The sequence below is a fragment of the Homalodisca vitripennis genome, chromosome 3 (genome assembly GCF_021130785.1).
Source record: "Homalodisca vitripennis isolate AUS2020 chromosome 3, UT_GWSS_2.1, whole genome shotgun sequence".
NCBI lineage: Eukaryota > Metazoa > Arthropoda > Insecta > Hemiptera > Cicadellidae > Homalodisca > Homalodisca vitripennis.
In genome coordinates this window covers 74,394,092-74,409,537 of record NC_060209.1, presented here as the reverse complement: position 1 = coordinate 74,409,537, position 15,446 = coordinate 74,394,092, and the positions used below count along the sequence as shown (strand labels likewise).

At 30.4% G+C, this 15,446-nt stretch overlaps 1 protein-coding gene across 1 annotated transcript; it reads left to right on the top strand.

Moving 5' to 3' along the window:
- Positions 1 to 403: 403 nt before the first annotated feature.
- On the top strand, positions 404 to 15,049 carry LOC124357067 (popeye domain-containing protein 3-like). Its single transcript, XM_046808473.1, has 9 exons — positions 404 to 546; positions 1,490 to 1,621; positions 4,488 to 4,625; positions 5,533 to 5,714; positions 6,440 to 6,676; positions 7,406 to 7,558; positions 10,570 to 10,723; positions 11,794 to 11,963; positions 12,496 to 15,049. Exons 1-9 carry the CDS (start codon positions 543 to 545, stop codon positions 12,508 to 12,510), a joined length of 1,185 nt encoding a protein of 394 aa, XP_046664429.1. The 5' UTR covers positions 404 to 542; the 3' UTR covers positions 12,511 to 15,049.
- Positions 15,050 to 15,446: the final 397 nt, after the last annotated feature.

Genomic DNA, 15,446 nt, shown 5'->3' with positions numbered 1-15,446 from the left:
CGCCCTATAGATCCAAATCTCTGTTCGCTTTACCACCATATTTCCTTGGTGCAGTCTAGGAATAATTATACACATTTGCATACGTAATCAGTATCGTTTTACTTTTCAGTGCAAAATGGACCCACTATGCCCTCAAATAGTATACTGCTATAAATGTGAAAAGAATTTTTTTAATTTGTCTAAAAGTTGAAATTGAAAATATAATATTACAAAAATTATTTTACAAAAAAAATTTAATTTGTGAACTTTTTAAAAAGCGCACAGGTAAATAAAATACGGAATTCAACTTATATATGTTGCAGCTATCAGATGTTTACTTATTACACTGTTTGCTCATTTATGTTGAAGTTCTAATTCTGTAGTTGCTGTTTTATCTGAGAGATGGCACTGATGGAACGACTGATGTTTGACGAGCTCTACACTCATTTCCGTGAACTAGATTCAGGAATTCGATCAATTCCTGTGCGCCTGCGCTCGACCAGAATGTAAAATGTCTTTCATTGCATTTCATCTTTGGGGTTAGACGAGTTTTATTCTGCAACATGAGTAAGTATTTGTTTATAACCACTGGTATGTGTTAATAGCTCCAGTTGGATCCAATTGGACGTGTTATGCTAAAATTCATGAATTGACATCTGGAAGAAATAACACACTATTTATACATTATACTGGAATACATGCATTATGTAGTTTAGCAGCTATTTATCCATATTATTTATGTACGTTTTATTCTGAATATTTTAACGGCAATAGTAATAAAATTCTAAAATAGTTTTATTCCAAAGTTAGTGCTAATGAATTATTAATTTCGTGTTTTATATATATATATATATATATATATATATATATATATATATATATATATTATATGTATATGTGTGTACACATATATACATATATATATATATATAATCTGAATTTCAACTTTAAATGACGGATTACAAAGAATTTAAAAACTTACTATTTCTCGTTCACAAAATTAGTTAATTGTATAGTGTTGAATGAAATTATATCATATATATAATAGTAAATTTATTTGTAACTAATATTATTTGTAATGTTAATCGTCGTACATATTCGCTAGAGTGATTGCAGGATCAGATTTTAAGTGAATATAAAAAGAATTTATACTTCTTACATTGCCCAATAGACACACATTGAATTTGCGTTGTTTGAACTTCTTTATCACTACGAAAATTTAACTTGTTCAAATACTTTAATTATTATTAGATGATTAATCAATTCTGTAAACAATTAGAAAATGTTTAAATACTCACCTAAAATGTTCCACAGTACTTCAGTAAAGATAGAATTATGAAGTACATTGTTTCGTTTCAAAAGCATATTTTATATTTCAAAACATCTGACCAGAGAGATTGATTATCAGTGATGAATCGCTGTTGGTGCTCAGAATTATTTTAATTTATATTTTGTTATTTAACAATAGGATTGTTAGATATCAGAAATGAATACGAGTGAACTGTTATAGGTACGATCCCAGTGACAATGAGCAGTGGAAGGGGTCTGGCAGACCGAGGGGCTACGGTTGTACAAGTTTACCCTAATGACAATCAGACGTGGCAGGAGGGACCCTTCAACTACACTACCTACCTAGGCATTGGTGAGGATCAATGTGAATTTAAAAAATTAAATCTTCTTTCCTGGGAATTGGTAGTTTAGTGCTGCTATTATGTAATTTGCTTATGAACCTAAGAAAGTAATGATGTATGATGCTTTTTTATGATTTACAAAAGGTTTAAACTAGATGAAGAGGTGTTCTGGTTGTCTCATGAATTGCAAACTTGACAACACTTAAATTTTTGAAGTCTACGTGTTTCTAATGTCGAAATGACAGAAAGAGTTCGTTGTGAGTTCCAGATTACATGAAGTCTGAGTAAACATAAGATTTCAGATGATGGACTAAGTGGAAGATGAAATGGAGCTGTAATCCATATTTTTTATTGAATTAATAAAACTCTAATAATTTCACAAAACATTATTGAGCATAATAAAACTTTACTTTTAACTTCAAAGACTATCATCCCTTAGATCACAAAATTTTAGAAAGTACTGTATTCAACTCCGTGAGGTTTTTCCTTGTACATTAAAGTTACTTTGGAGTTGTAAACTGACTACGAGTTGTGAAGGAAACAGGAATTTCCCGGACTTTTGCCATCATTCAGTGATAGAATACAATCAGTAACACTACGTTTCGAGATCTGCAATCTGATCTCTTCTTCATGTAAATGCCTAAAGTATTGCATGACGAAAAACTAGGTTAAAGTAAACGAAACATATCAGAGCGTTGTGACCCGCTGAAGTCAGGAACAAGAACATCCATGTTGTGTGCCTATTCCTTGCAAACTAACTCTAAGACATACACTGAATAAAAATAAACAATACTTATTAAAACTGTACTACAGACTACAGGTCACAATAGGTCTGCACTCTAGGTCTCACAGCTAACCAAATAGAACTCAATGTTTATGTTTCATTAAGTGTATGTTTTACAGTTAGTGTGCATGACATAGACACACAACATGGCTGTTGTTGTTCCTAAATTATGCGTTATTTTACAGGTCATTATAAAAACGGTTTCGCTTTCTAACTTTAAAGCCTCAAACAACTGCTCTTTAAATTGAAATCTATAATGGATGAGATTAGAATATCATTCAGTGACTATCACTTACGTAAGGAGAATTATACTGTCATTAAAAGAATATCATCATACACTTGAATATCATTTTTAGATGGATATTCTCGGGAAGCCGTGGGTAACGCTGGTTTATTTATAACCTGTATAAAAATACATAATAATTGTTGCCATTCATACTGCTATGAAACGTTTCACAACACCATTTAATAGAATTTTAAAATAATATTTTTGATCATACTCTAGCTATACCAGAATATTTTAAATCTTTGTTATAAGATAATATTTTGTTGAAAAAGTAATGTTCTGTGAAGATGCTTGTCCATTACATCATGTGAGTAAATAAATCCCTATTTTAATTCATTTTGAACAAAATATTTCTTTTATAATAGCAAACCATGTACTAAACTAACGTTTCACAGATATTTATATTCCTTTAGTTACACATTATAAATCAAATATGATATTGGCTCTAAAACGAAATAAGATTACGGAAATAACTAAAACTATCTTCATACTGATTGTTCTCAAATAAAAGTTTTCAATATAAGGATTAAACTTCATGATCAATATAAGGGTAATTTGTATATTTAATCTTTAAAGAACCGACAAACTACTTTATTGCATACATTTATTTTAATACAGACTAGATTTAATAATCTAGAACGAGTTACAATTCATTGGTAGTATATTATACTTCATTCTCCACTGATATTCTGTGATATGTAGATTGTGTTTATAGCAATGCATGGGGTTGTGATATTTTGTAGCTTTTTCTATGCTTCTTGTAACATTGAAGCTGAATTTCAGGTATTAATTCACTGTTTTAAGGTCGACGTTTCTGTTATCAAGTATGAATATGGCACAAAGTTAGTCTTCATTTGTTAATTTTGGTGCAGGTCTAACCTTGGACACCTAAAGCAGGAAACTAATATCATTTTTAAAATGTAGGTTTTCACAGAGATTTTAATATATATATATAACCAATGCAAATTTCCAAAATAATTGAAAGTGATCGATTGTAAATAACGAGCTTCAAACAAGGGAATGCGAATTGTATTATTACAGTTCATTTAAATTCATTTCCCTGTAGACTGCTAAATGAGCTAATTGTATAATTGGTTGTTATTTATTTACCAGACTAGTACGATAGCTTGTCGTGTGACATGCAACGTTTGTACCACGGCTATTTACAGCTGGGTGTGTCTCAATACATGCTGATCGACTTTTAGGGTGTCCTGAGATTGGTTAAAAGCTCGTGTAAATATTGATAAGGAAGTATAAAATATAAAATGTTACTAAGATAAGTAAAGATTTTTTAAATACGCATTTAACTTATTTGGTATTACATAAAAAACAAGCCCTACGTGCCACATTTTAAAATATTTACATTACTTTACTTTTATTTGTCAAACTAACCATACCATATATTTTGTTTCTTTTTAAGACAACAAACTAAAGCAAAACTAATCGTGTTTTCTTATGTATCATATTCATGTGTAGCTCTATGGAGAAGTAAATTTATTTAAGAAGATCCATACTTTTCTTTAAGTCGAAGTACTGGCAATGAAGTAAGTAATAAATAAATAGTCATAAATGGGTGCGTTTCGATTACATAAAATAACATCATACAGCGTTTTGAAATGTACGTGTTAATATTCAAAAATCGTTATGAATAGCTATATTACTGGAAGTAGAAAAGTTTACGCAGATATGCTTTAGATCTCGATACAGAGACAAGCCATAACAATACGTTTATAAAGTTCTAGTTTCGTTGTAACGCTAACAAAATACAAAATTTTCACAACTCTAACCGATTTTATTTTTATAACAGACAGCTTGGGGTGGTGTGACGACTGGAGACAACCGCAGCACATCCTGTTCCAATTGGCCAACGTCTGCTGTATGCTGTCCTATTCGTCTCCAACCAACCGCATCGGCATAGTCTTCATGCACTCCCTTCTCATCATCGGTAATAGAATTGTTAATTACACAAATATTATTTTACAGTGTAAATATGTTAGCAAATGAATTATAATGTATTAACGTATTTCCTCTTATATACTATGTTTTAAAAGTTAATTTTGGTTACCTAGCATTGCACTAAAAATATGTTTCGTGCTCAAGAGATATCTTACAAAACATAGTAACTTTAAAGTAAATAGCCTTATTTATTCTTAAAAACATCATGCGAATTAAACTCCTCTAAAAGAATTGGTCTAAAATTGTACTGTTTTTTTTAGTAAACCTTAATTACTTTAGCTTTTAATTCACTTTAATTTAATTAATAAAAATAAGTATAATAAACCTTGTAACTTTAATATTTAACTACCAATAGACAATCGGTTTAATTTTTGTGACTAATTTAGTTATTAGTACAGATTTGGGCGAAACGTTTGCACATAATTTAATACAATACTGTACTATTAAATACAATGGTTGTATAAAGCAATAGATAACTATGTCATGTAGTTTTAAGTTTTCAATTCTATTTTTTCATAGAAGCATTATTTAAACAGTTATTAAAATGTTTAACAAATTCTCTAACTAATTATAATTAATTAATTATGCATAAGAAACACAATTATTTGTAAAAGAATTTCTTTTACTCTTTGTGATTTTATAAACTATTTTCATGCATAGCCCACTAAATAATGGTATTTTAAACCATAATTGCACATATATCCCTTTAAGTAATTAAATTTTGTTTTCAGTAAAACTTCATTATCATTTATTTTGGACTTGTATGATATTTTAGTTCAAAGGATTCCGGTTATTATGCCTAGTAAGTGAGGAGAGAAAGTTAATTCATATTTTGACACTATTTATCCTAGCCCTAGAAATACTTCTGTTAATAATTCTGATTGATATTTCTAAAGGCTACTTCACGTTCTCGGTGTGGGCCTGGAGTATAGTCTGCGCACCGGACGTGTTCATCTGGAACCTTTGCTTCACGCTCCTCAACCTCTTCCAACTTATATACGTGCTTTATCAGATGCGTCCTGTCAAGTTTGATCCGGAGCTTGAGGAAGTTTATCACACATTATTCCGTCCTTTTAAGGTATTTCTTTAACAATGCCTTTCTTTTGATTTATATTACTGATAAGGGGGGGAAATATCAAATGTGTTGACCGAAACTGAACGTGTTTTTGTGACTGTAAATTATTGAAATTACGTACAACATTAGAAATTTTATTTGGCAGTTTAAAAAACTCAATTTACTCTTTCATTTTGGTAAAATTGTATGTTAATACCAAACATTGCAGCACTTATAAAAACATATGTCAAGTTAGGAAACAATTTATTAAGGAGAGTTCTAAACTTTATAAAGGATATAAACATTTTATTTTTGTATTTATTGCAACCCATTGTTTTTTCAAGCATACAAAACAATGTTTTAAGAGTAGCCTTTGTTATGACAAACTTTTAAGCTTCCTTAAACATTGAACATGCATATTTTTGCCATTTCAGTTATGATCATTTACTTTTTGGTCCTATTATTAATTTTAATTTTAGGCTTTAGTATTTTGAATAATGATTAAGATCATTCAAGCCATACTTATATTTTTCTACAAATTATTTACCATCAACTCTAGAAGTTACAAACAGGGGGTTCTTTTATTATTGATATTATTATTTTATAACGCAACTCCTAAAGTTCAAAATAATCCTTAATTGCCATTTGTTTAATATATTAGTCGTTTTAAAATTACTGATAGGGTAGAAAACGTTAAAACTTAAACGAGAAACTAATTTCGAATATAAATGTGTCTCCTGTTCTTTTAGGTGACGAGACTGCAATTCAAAAAGCTCGTATGTGGAGACCTTGCTCAGATCATGTCGTTACACGCCGGGGAAGCGTACGCTATGCAGGACCTGACACGCACGGACCGGCTTGGCCTCTTACTGACAGGCAAAGTGAACGTACTATCCGACCAACAGTTCCTTCACCCTATTCTGCCATGTGAGTTTCTAGACTCGCCTGAGTTTGAGAGCAGGGCCAATATGGATGATAAGTTTAAGGTAAATATTAAATGTTTCAATTTGCATCTAAATTTCTTTGAACCTGACAAGTTGTTTGAAATAGCTATCCTATTTATAACCTAATAACTAATGGGTTAGCATATAATAAAAATCTTTCAGTGAAAAATTATTTACGATATTTTCTCTTATAATCACGAAACAGGATTGCTAATATGTTCATTATTCGACATTATGATGCCAAATTTTAAAGTTATATCTTGTATTCAATGAAGATACTATGCCGATAAATATAATTTTAATATTAGTAACCTTAATGGTGAGGATAACATAATTTTGTATTTTTTTGTCATTATTTTTTGCAATCTTAGTAAAACTTTCTAAAGTTTAATTTCAAAATGATTAATTAAAATATAATTTTTATTAATTATACGTTCCTAATGGAGTTAGTTGTTATTCAAAATAATAAAATGTTCTGCTTATAACAATGTTATAATAGTAGAACCTAGTGTGTCACTTGTCAGGAAATTTTTGGAAGACTCATGAAAAAGTTTGTTTTGAAAAATATGTTGTTTACAGATGATCAGCATTTTATTTATTACAATATATAGTTACCGTTTTTGGAAACAGTTAAATGAAATTATGAACTTTAGTACTTACTATATTTAACACTGAAAATTATTGCTTTATTGTTTGCATAATATCAGTCTGACAGATATTTATTACTAGTCATAATAACGATTCTAGTATAAGAACAATAGTATTCTCTAGGTGTCTATCGTAGCTGCCACCAGCTGTCGCTACCTGTACTGGCAGCGCACTACCTTGGAGTATTTGTTCGTCAAGGAGACCTACCTGGCCACAGTCATGTCTACACTAGTAGCTCGTGACATCACGACGAAACTGTATGCCATGAATAACAAGGTAACAAAACTTGTACTAACCTTGCACTTTCATTCGCCGCATTTCATACGTATACAAAGAATTATAAAAGTGAATAATAAAACTGATTGTAGTTGTTCACTTAGGACAAGAAGCTGGGAAGCTTCTCGTTCTGCTTAGTCCTGCAGGTTGAAATTACAGGATATTCAGGATCGCTTTGATTAAGGAATAATGGCTGCATCCCGTAACGATGTCATGTTACATCTACCTTTTCCCGCAACTGCAGTCAGGTAGAAAATACTTTCTCGTAGGTTTTCAATGGTTTAGCACTAAGAGGCCCACCGCAGTAAACTTGACCTGTCTAACAATCCCCTTTTTAGCTTATGATTCTGTACCTATCATAACAGGCTTGGATATAGTTACTAGCCAAAGTAATTAATTCGGGAACAAAAACACATGTTATGGACCCCAATACTATATTATGTTCATTATCCAAATAAATAGTCTCAACATAGTTTGGGTATCAAGATAATTAGTGACAACAGTACTAACAGTTTTTCATTTTCTAATACTAATTTAAACAGGACACGAAAATATGATAAAAATAATAATATCATTATAAAGTGTTATCGTTTGGATTGGAACCCACATTACGAGTATAATTTCAAGAATTGTATATACAAAAGAGACAAACTATATAAAATTAGATTTTTTGTGAGTGTTTATAAGAAGTATAGAAATATTCATGAAGGCCACACTACTACCAGAAGCTTATGCAACTATAAACTTAGTAGGTTCTATTGAGCAATGTTTTTAATGTGTCTTGTAAATGTTCCGACTTTAGTAATAAACCTTTCCGCACAGTCGAAATAAAGTATATTTGATGTGTTGCTTTATGTAAATTTCTAACTAAAGCCATACTAATAATTTTGAAGATCCGTCCGTAAAATCTGTTTTTGCTATGACAACTTTATAATATTTAAAATATAAATAGATTTATTATTATCAAATGTTTTGAGGACCTATGCATGGTCTTAAAATCATATACGATGTCTCAATATTAATTTAAAGGCATAAGTAGATTTGTATTCATCGCTTTATGAAGTTTATTAAAAATGTAACTTTTCAATTGAACTATATTTTCTATCTGGAAGAGGAATGCTCTTGTACATGACGTAAGCCAATGACGATAACTCTCGGAGTTCTAATCTGTGCGGTAAGTAATTGGTGCCGGTTATATCTGTGGCGGCCCTATTGCAATGCATGGGCCAATCAATCTGCCAGGGCGGCCTGAGTAACTGTGAATTGGCACGTGAGCTGGGCGCTGGGCTGGCGCTGGCGCTGGTAGCACTGGAAAAGGTCTTACCTTTGCAAAAGAATAGAATCTTGAAAATTTGCAAAAAGTTACCTATATTAAATAACCAATGCATCGCAGTGTTCTTATTTCGTTTACTTATACAAGAAAAAGTATAAATAATATGGATAATTTTTTACATTAATATATATTTAGGAGTGAAAGATTGCTTTACGCTCTGTATTTATGGAAATCCTTACAGAGGACTCCATCAACTCAATTTATTTAACTTTTAGTAGGTGACATCACTTGAAGTAACTGGAATTAAAAATTGCCAATCTCGTCCAACAGCAGATAGGAATTTACTAGAAATCATTAGAAGGAGATTCCAATTTCTTTATAATTTCCTCATGATATCAAAGCAAAAACAACATAAACCTCACCCCATCAACATTACAGTTTATACTTCGGAAAAGGTAAGAAATAGGGGGACTTGATTTTACTGAGCAATTACTTATAATGGAAACACCCTGTAAGGTGGTTAGCCTGTTAAAGTCTAAATATAATTTTGCTAAGTATTTTTATGTCATCAAAAGTAATTTTATGTATTATTCTTATATTAAATGGCAAATGTTTGGGTACCAATTTGGTAACAAGTTTTTTTTTAGATATCTTTTAAATGGGTTTTGGAGAGGGGCGCTGCTTTTTTCTTTAGGGCTTTTTAATAAAGTCCATATGTAATATAACTTCATGAAAAATATTTATTGACCAGAATATTTATTCTTTTATTGAATATTCAAAACTATTACTGATTAGCTACATTAGAGTTAGTTACAACTAGGTCTTTGAATTAAAAAAATATATTATGTTTAAATCTGGCCGTTAGTCACTCATGTACTAATAACGACATTGAACAACTAAAAATGAACATTTAGTAATCTGATTTAATCTTACGACCAATTTACAATATTTACCTGCAAGACAAAAGAGATAATTTCGTGTACCTCAATATACAAACATTGCATAATTATTACTGCTGAAATAATTCAATAGTTTAATGTTTTTATCCGATGAATGTGTAACCACCCTGTTACTCGTATATATCTATAAAATTACTAAATGGAGCTTCGAACACAAAATATACAATTTTGTCCTCAGTTATGTACATTTAAAATTTTTCGTTCATTTTATTGCAGTGTATCAAGTTCTAAATGCACTCCTAATAACATTTCAAGCGTGAATTTTAAGGTTTTTAAATAAAGCAATACTAAATTAAATGTACAATGTCACCTCACTCTGCGGTGAAACGTGATGAACTCTGGAAAAAAGCTAACTCAATTGAAGCGATCTTTCAAGAATTATTGTCATATTATTAACACATTTTGCATGCTATTAAGAAGTATTTTTATTGATGACCAGATTTTATGCGGTGTCACGTAGAAACAAATAAAATAAACTACTGTACATTCGACCTCGCCGTGCAATGGTATTAAATATTCAAACTTGTCACACTCGTAACTCTATTTCTAGAAACTTTAAGTCCTATTGTTTTCCCTTGAAATAAAAAATTGTTTGAAAGGGTTTCTTTTGTTTCTAAGTGAAGATATTTTTGATCATACGGTTTATAATTGATTGATATTTATTTTTCAAGAGAATTATTCTATTTTTAGTGTGACACTATTTTATGATGATATTATTAATTTCATTCAGTGGCTTTCTTTCATAAGTTATTTAAACAGATTTGTAATTTGTTTCACAGATAGTGACCGAGAAGGGTTTTCACTTAGACATTCGACTTCCAAGCATCACTTCCTCTTTGTCGGTGAATCGTGACCGCAAGAGTCCTTCTTTCAAGGCGCTTCTCAGGCATAACACAGTCCTAGCCGGAGGCTCACAAAAATCTCCTGAGTCAGGTTGGTAGGAAATATTCTAGGTGAAGTACTTAATAACAATAATATATTCATTCACAACCGTTATTCAACGCTGCAATATAACTTATGTCTTTTTACTAACTAATATTTCTACTTACATTTTTCAGTTTTGAAAGATTTAAATTTTACTAGCTAATTTCCATGTGGGATGGACCGTAAAACTCAGATTAAACTTATTAAATATGTACTTTGTATTAATCATACATCTACTCATTGTCTAGCTAAATATCTTTGTTGAAATGAATAACAAAATTAATTATGTTGCTCGGTAATGTACTGTTCCTTGTAAATAAAATGATAGTTTTTTTCTTATTAACACTCGTTGAACGAATGCTTTAGGAACCCGTTGAAAGCCTAGCATCTATCAAAAGTATTTAAAATTAGATGTTTTTAAATATCTGCCCCAGAATTGTTACCAGCCCAAAAATGCCTTAGTTCATGAAAGATTTCTAAATTTTCTAAAGTTGGTTTTCTCAGTTTTCAAACCCAATTATTTTACAATTCCTTAAAAATTATTTATTTGTGTTTTTGCGCCGTTAAAATTACAATGGCATTACGTTACTTAATGTAATACCTGCAATACCACCAAACCCTCAAGGGAATATTTAGAAATGAGAAAATAAACACCGCATGATAGTTAAAATGTTATATTTGTTAATTATATATTTATTTTTGGGCTAACCATAAAACATACCAAGGATCTTAGCTTTGTGATTTTTTTACATATGTTGATTTTTAAACCATATTACCCCACTTCATTTTGTTTAGTTCATTATTACTACCGTTTTCTGTGTAAGTTGCAAGTATAAAGGACTACCAATAATTAATTAGTTACCAGAACAAAATATCACTGCAGATACTTGCTTTAAATGGTAAATATTCAGTAGAATATTTCTTTGTTATTTAAACTCATTCTTACTAAACCGCTTATAACTTTCAAAGTTTGCACGTTTTGTATCATTACAAGTAGCTCGATTTCATTACGAACACATAGATTTTCATATGGCAATGATAAAATTGATTATTTGAATTGATACAATTTAATTTTCCAGTGTCCAACAGCCAAGAAAGGCTGATCAAGAATTCTGGGCCACCGGTACCAAACGGTCGAGTTGTAGAAGAAATGGCACCTCTTCAGGAGTTGCCATCCAATGACGACCTTACATCCAACACTGAGGTCGAGTCCTGGTTGGAGTCTTCTTCCAAGTTCCACAGTTGTGAGGTGTAGTATCACTCGGAACAGCTTCTTTTGTGACAGTCCCAACATTCAACAAATTATCTAAATTTTAATTTTCTAAAGTGATCTAATACGAGTTTATATTTATAACTTAGTGTTAACTTTAGATATAAGTTATAGGCGGAGCCACAGATGGGTGGTCAGCAGCTAAATTGTGGTCCCTATCAAAAAGCCCCTACCTCGCCATCACATGTTCTACATGATTCAGAGATTTCTGAAGAAACATTTTTAAACATAAAATATTTTAAAAGATAGATAATTAACGATACATATGTGCTTGCGAACTCTAGTGTGTCGTTACTTTACAAACGAATATTTAAAAATGAAGGTCAGGAAACACTTACCTTCCCTGTGAATTCCCTGTAAGACCTAAACTAAAGCGTTTAGAGATAAACCTTTATCTTTAGAGATAAAGATCATAACGCTTTAGTTTGAGATAAGTGGGGGCAACTTGGAAATCAGACCTTCAAGTTTATTTACAGCGAAAAATAAAAACTTTTATTGATTCTGTTGACAGGTGGTGGATGACTGAGACGAGGATGACGACTGGGACAGTACCCGGTCGTTCTTGACGGCAGAGTTATGACGTAATGTGAGAAGGCAGCGAAGACACCTGAGGATGGTGGGGCTACTGAGCGGAATGCTGTTCCAGGGGCGGAGCCCCCGACTCACATGAAGTTAGTTGGGGAAATACTAAGATAATGGAAGTGTTCCAATCCCAGAAGAAGTCTGGAGGTCAGAAGAGGCATCAGGAGGATACCTAAGAAGACATGATATTAATTGTAACTTTACAGTCCTTGGAGTGAACTATACTGTTAATATTACTTATGAAACCACCAATCAACGAAACAAGCACTAGGGTTTCAACATTGGAGTGGTCAAGATTGACAAGGGATGTCATTTATCCGTTGAAATTCGACTGTTATCTCAATTAAAAATTACTCTAAGGAAAAAGTTTCTTTAGGTTTAAATTGATACCTACATTGAGAATTTGTTACATCCTATTTACAATACTACATAAAAATACAACCGAAATTAGCACAGAAGAACTTGGTCCACAGTTATTTTAAATACATAAAACTAGTTTAACAATAAACTTAAAGAGTAATATTCAGATATTTCAAATTTGAAATGGATTTTTTATACTGTAGTAGTCAAACTTATATTTCTGAAAATTCACGTTAACTTTTAAATGTAGATATAGTGATAGATGTTAATCTATGGAGCGTTTTCCTATGTCAAATACAGTTTTTATAGTTAATAAACGAAAAGGGTAACCTTATACTGAGTTACTGACAAAAGATATTTAATAGAGGATGCACAATAACATTCTAAAATAAAGGGATTGTATTTAAAAGTATGTAATTATTGTTACGTCTTTATTTGCCTAAAACTGTTTTATAGTTATTTTAAAATTTTATTTCAATGAGTAATTTATTATATTTTTAACATTCGTCTAGAACGCTATTTTGTTTGAGTTTGTGAAAACCAACCGCCGCTCAGTTTATGGCGTCGGACTTTGGATCTAAGAGATAGCGCACTTTTAAATCCAGTATGTAACTGAACGTTTTGTCAGTATTACCAACCGTGCCAGTGGCTTATGAGGACGGATAGTACAAAGATAAGGTATCTTGTCCTCGCCATTAAGAGGTTGGTGACTAAAACCCAGATTCAGTTTTTCAAGTGAAAAACTTATAACGAATTAAAACGTTGGGTGTTTTATAGTTTTATATTTCTATAAATTATATACAGTATAGTTTTATGATTTATAGTTTATTATTTTATATCTTGTATATATGATATTTACATTCATAATACGATTATATAAATATAAACCAATTTTGTTTTAGTGATGAAATATGAATTAAAAATCAAAATTGTGAATTGTAGTAGAAACTAACATATTTTAATATCATTGTAACTTAACTTCTGCTATTGAGATAGTTGTTTACTATTACTATTACATCATAACTAGTAGAAATAGCATAACTGAAAAAGTTAGTTTTGAATTGTAAATGAATCAAACTTACCCTATATAGTGTTCAGTATTATTATAACTTAAATTATAATATGATAGCACAGTAATTTATTATCAGCAGTATTACATTATTGCAAGTACGTAAAAAACTAGTTCACTAAATTATTGATGTAGCCAAGAATATTAGGAAATGCTATCTACATAGATGATTGTCCAATAAATGCAAAATTGTAGATGAATGTATCATTTTGAATTGTAAAATTAATAATTTTAAATTCTAAGCAATAGATATATCTTTTCTTTTTTCAATCTAACATTATGTAAATTTAATAGTTAAATTATTCATGTGTAATTAATGAAATTACATAAAGATTTGTAGACCTTTTACGTTATTAGGAAACATATAGAAATATTACTTAAATTTTGTGCGTTTGAAAATAGCAGATCACTTTGGTTTATCCAGTTTCTTATTACAAATTATTGGACATTCTATAATTGTATAGTCTTTTACTTCATAATAATGAAAATATACTTGCCCTTGTTCAAGGCAACTAATTAATTAATAATTGGATCGCATTAAACCATTGTTTGATTAAAATAATTATCTTCATTCGAATACAAAAATATTTTAAACTAAACTATAAAGACGATATTTCTAATTTGAACATTACTCCATTAGACGCGTAACCTACATATTTTAACGCACAATTTCAATTGCAAATTAATGAGTTGAAGTATGCTACGATCTGTTTTTAAATCCACATATTTCGATGTCTTTATTATACTGAAATTCAATGCAGAATGTAAATAGAAACTAATATCATCTGCACAATTTACTTTTTTCACTCAAGAATTTAATTAAAAACGATAGTAGTCTATTTAGTTAGTAATAAAAATGTCATATAAATGTAAACATCGCAAAACGCTATACAAGCTTTTGTATATGGTTGAAGTATTATTTTCTGGATATTAAGATGTGCTTTCGTATTTTAAAATAACAATATCTTAATTTTAGATCGTTTAATTTGGTAAAATATTATTTTAAATTATGTAAATAAGTATGTTTTTATTAATATATAAATATAAAATAAAATGCGTATTTATACTTATTTTACGTCTAATATCCAAGATAAGTAAGTTGTATTCCTTAAAACCTTCATTGCGGATTTGCCTCTCTTCTGAGTGATCCTAAACAGACTAATAAGGCAGAAATCGCACTAGGGCGTCTGTCAGTCAACATGTTAAAAGGTACATAATATATTTACAGAACTTTTTCATTACTTTTTTCAGTATTTTTAAACTCCCAATTAAAGGTTATAATTCCGGTATTAAGTGTACTTGTGTGCCTGCCTTTCTCTAATTCAAACTATGAAATGATTAATTTATTCAATTATAAAGTAATAGTCTGAGACATCTGATACGTAGGTACGTATTCATGTCAGCTATGAATATAGGATGAGGGTAAAGGATAAGCGATGTGTAGCTTTGTA

What these genes read in the sequence shown, in the direction of transcription:
- LOC124357067 (XM_046808473.1), top strand. An exon ending in ATATGGATGATAAGTTTAAG is followed by an intron (nt 6,677 to 7,405) that starts GTAAATATTAAA and finishes AGTATTCTCTAG; the next exon opens with GTGTCTATCGTAGCTGCCAC. An exon ending in TGTATGCCATGAATAACAAG is followed by an intron (nt 7,559 to 10,569) that starts GTAACAAAACTT and finishes TTTGTTTCACAG; the next exon opens with ATAGTGACCGAGAAGGGTTT.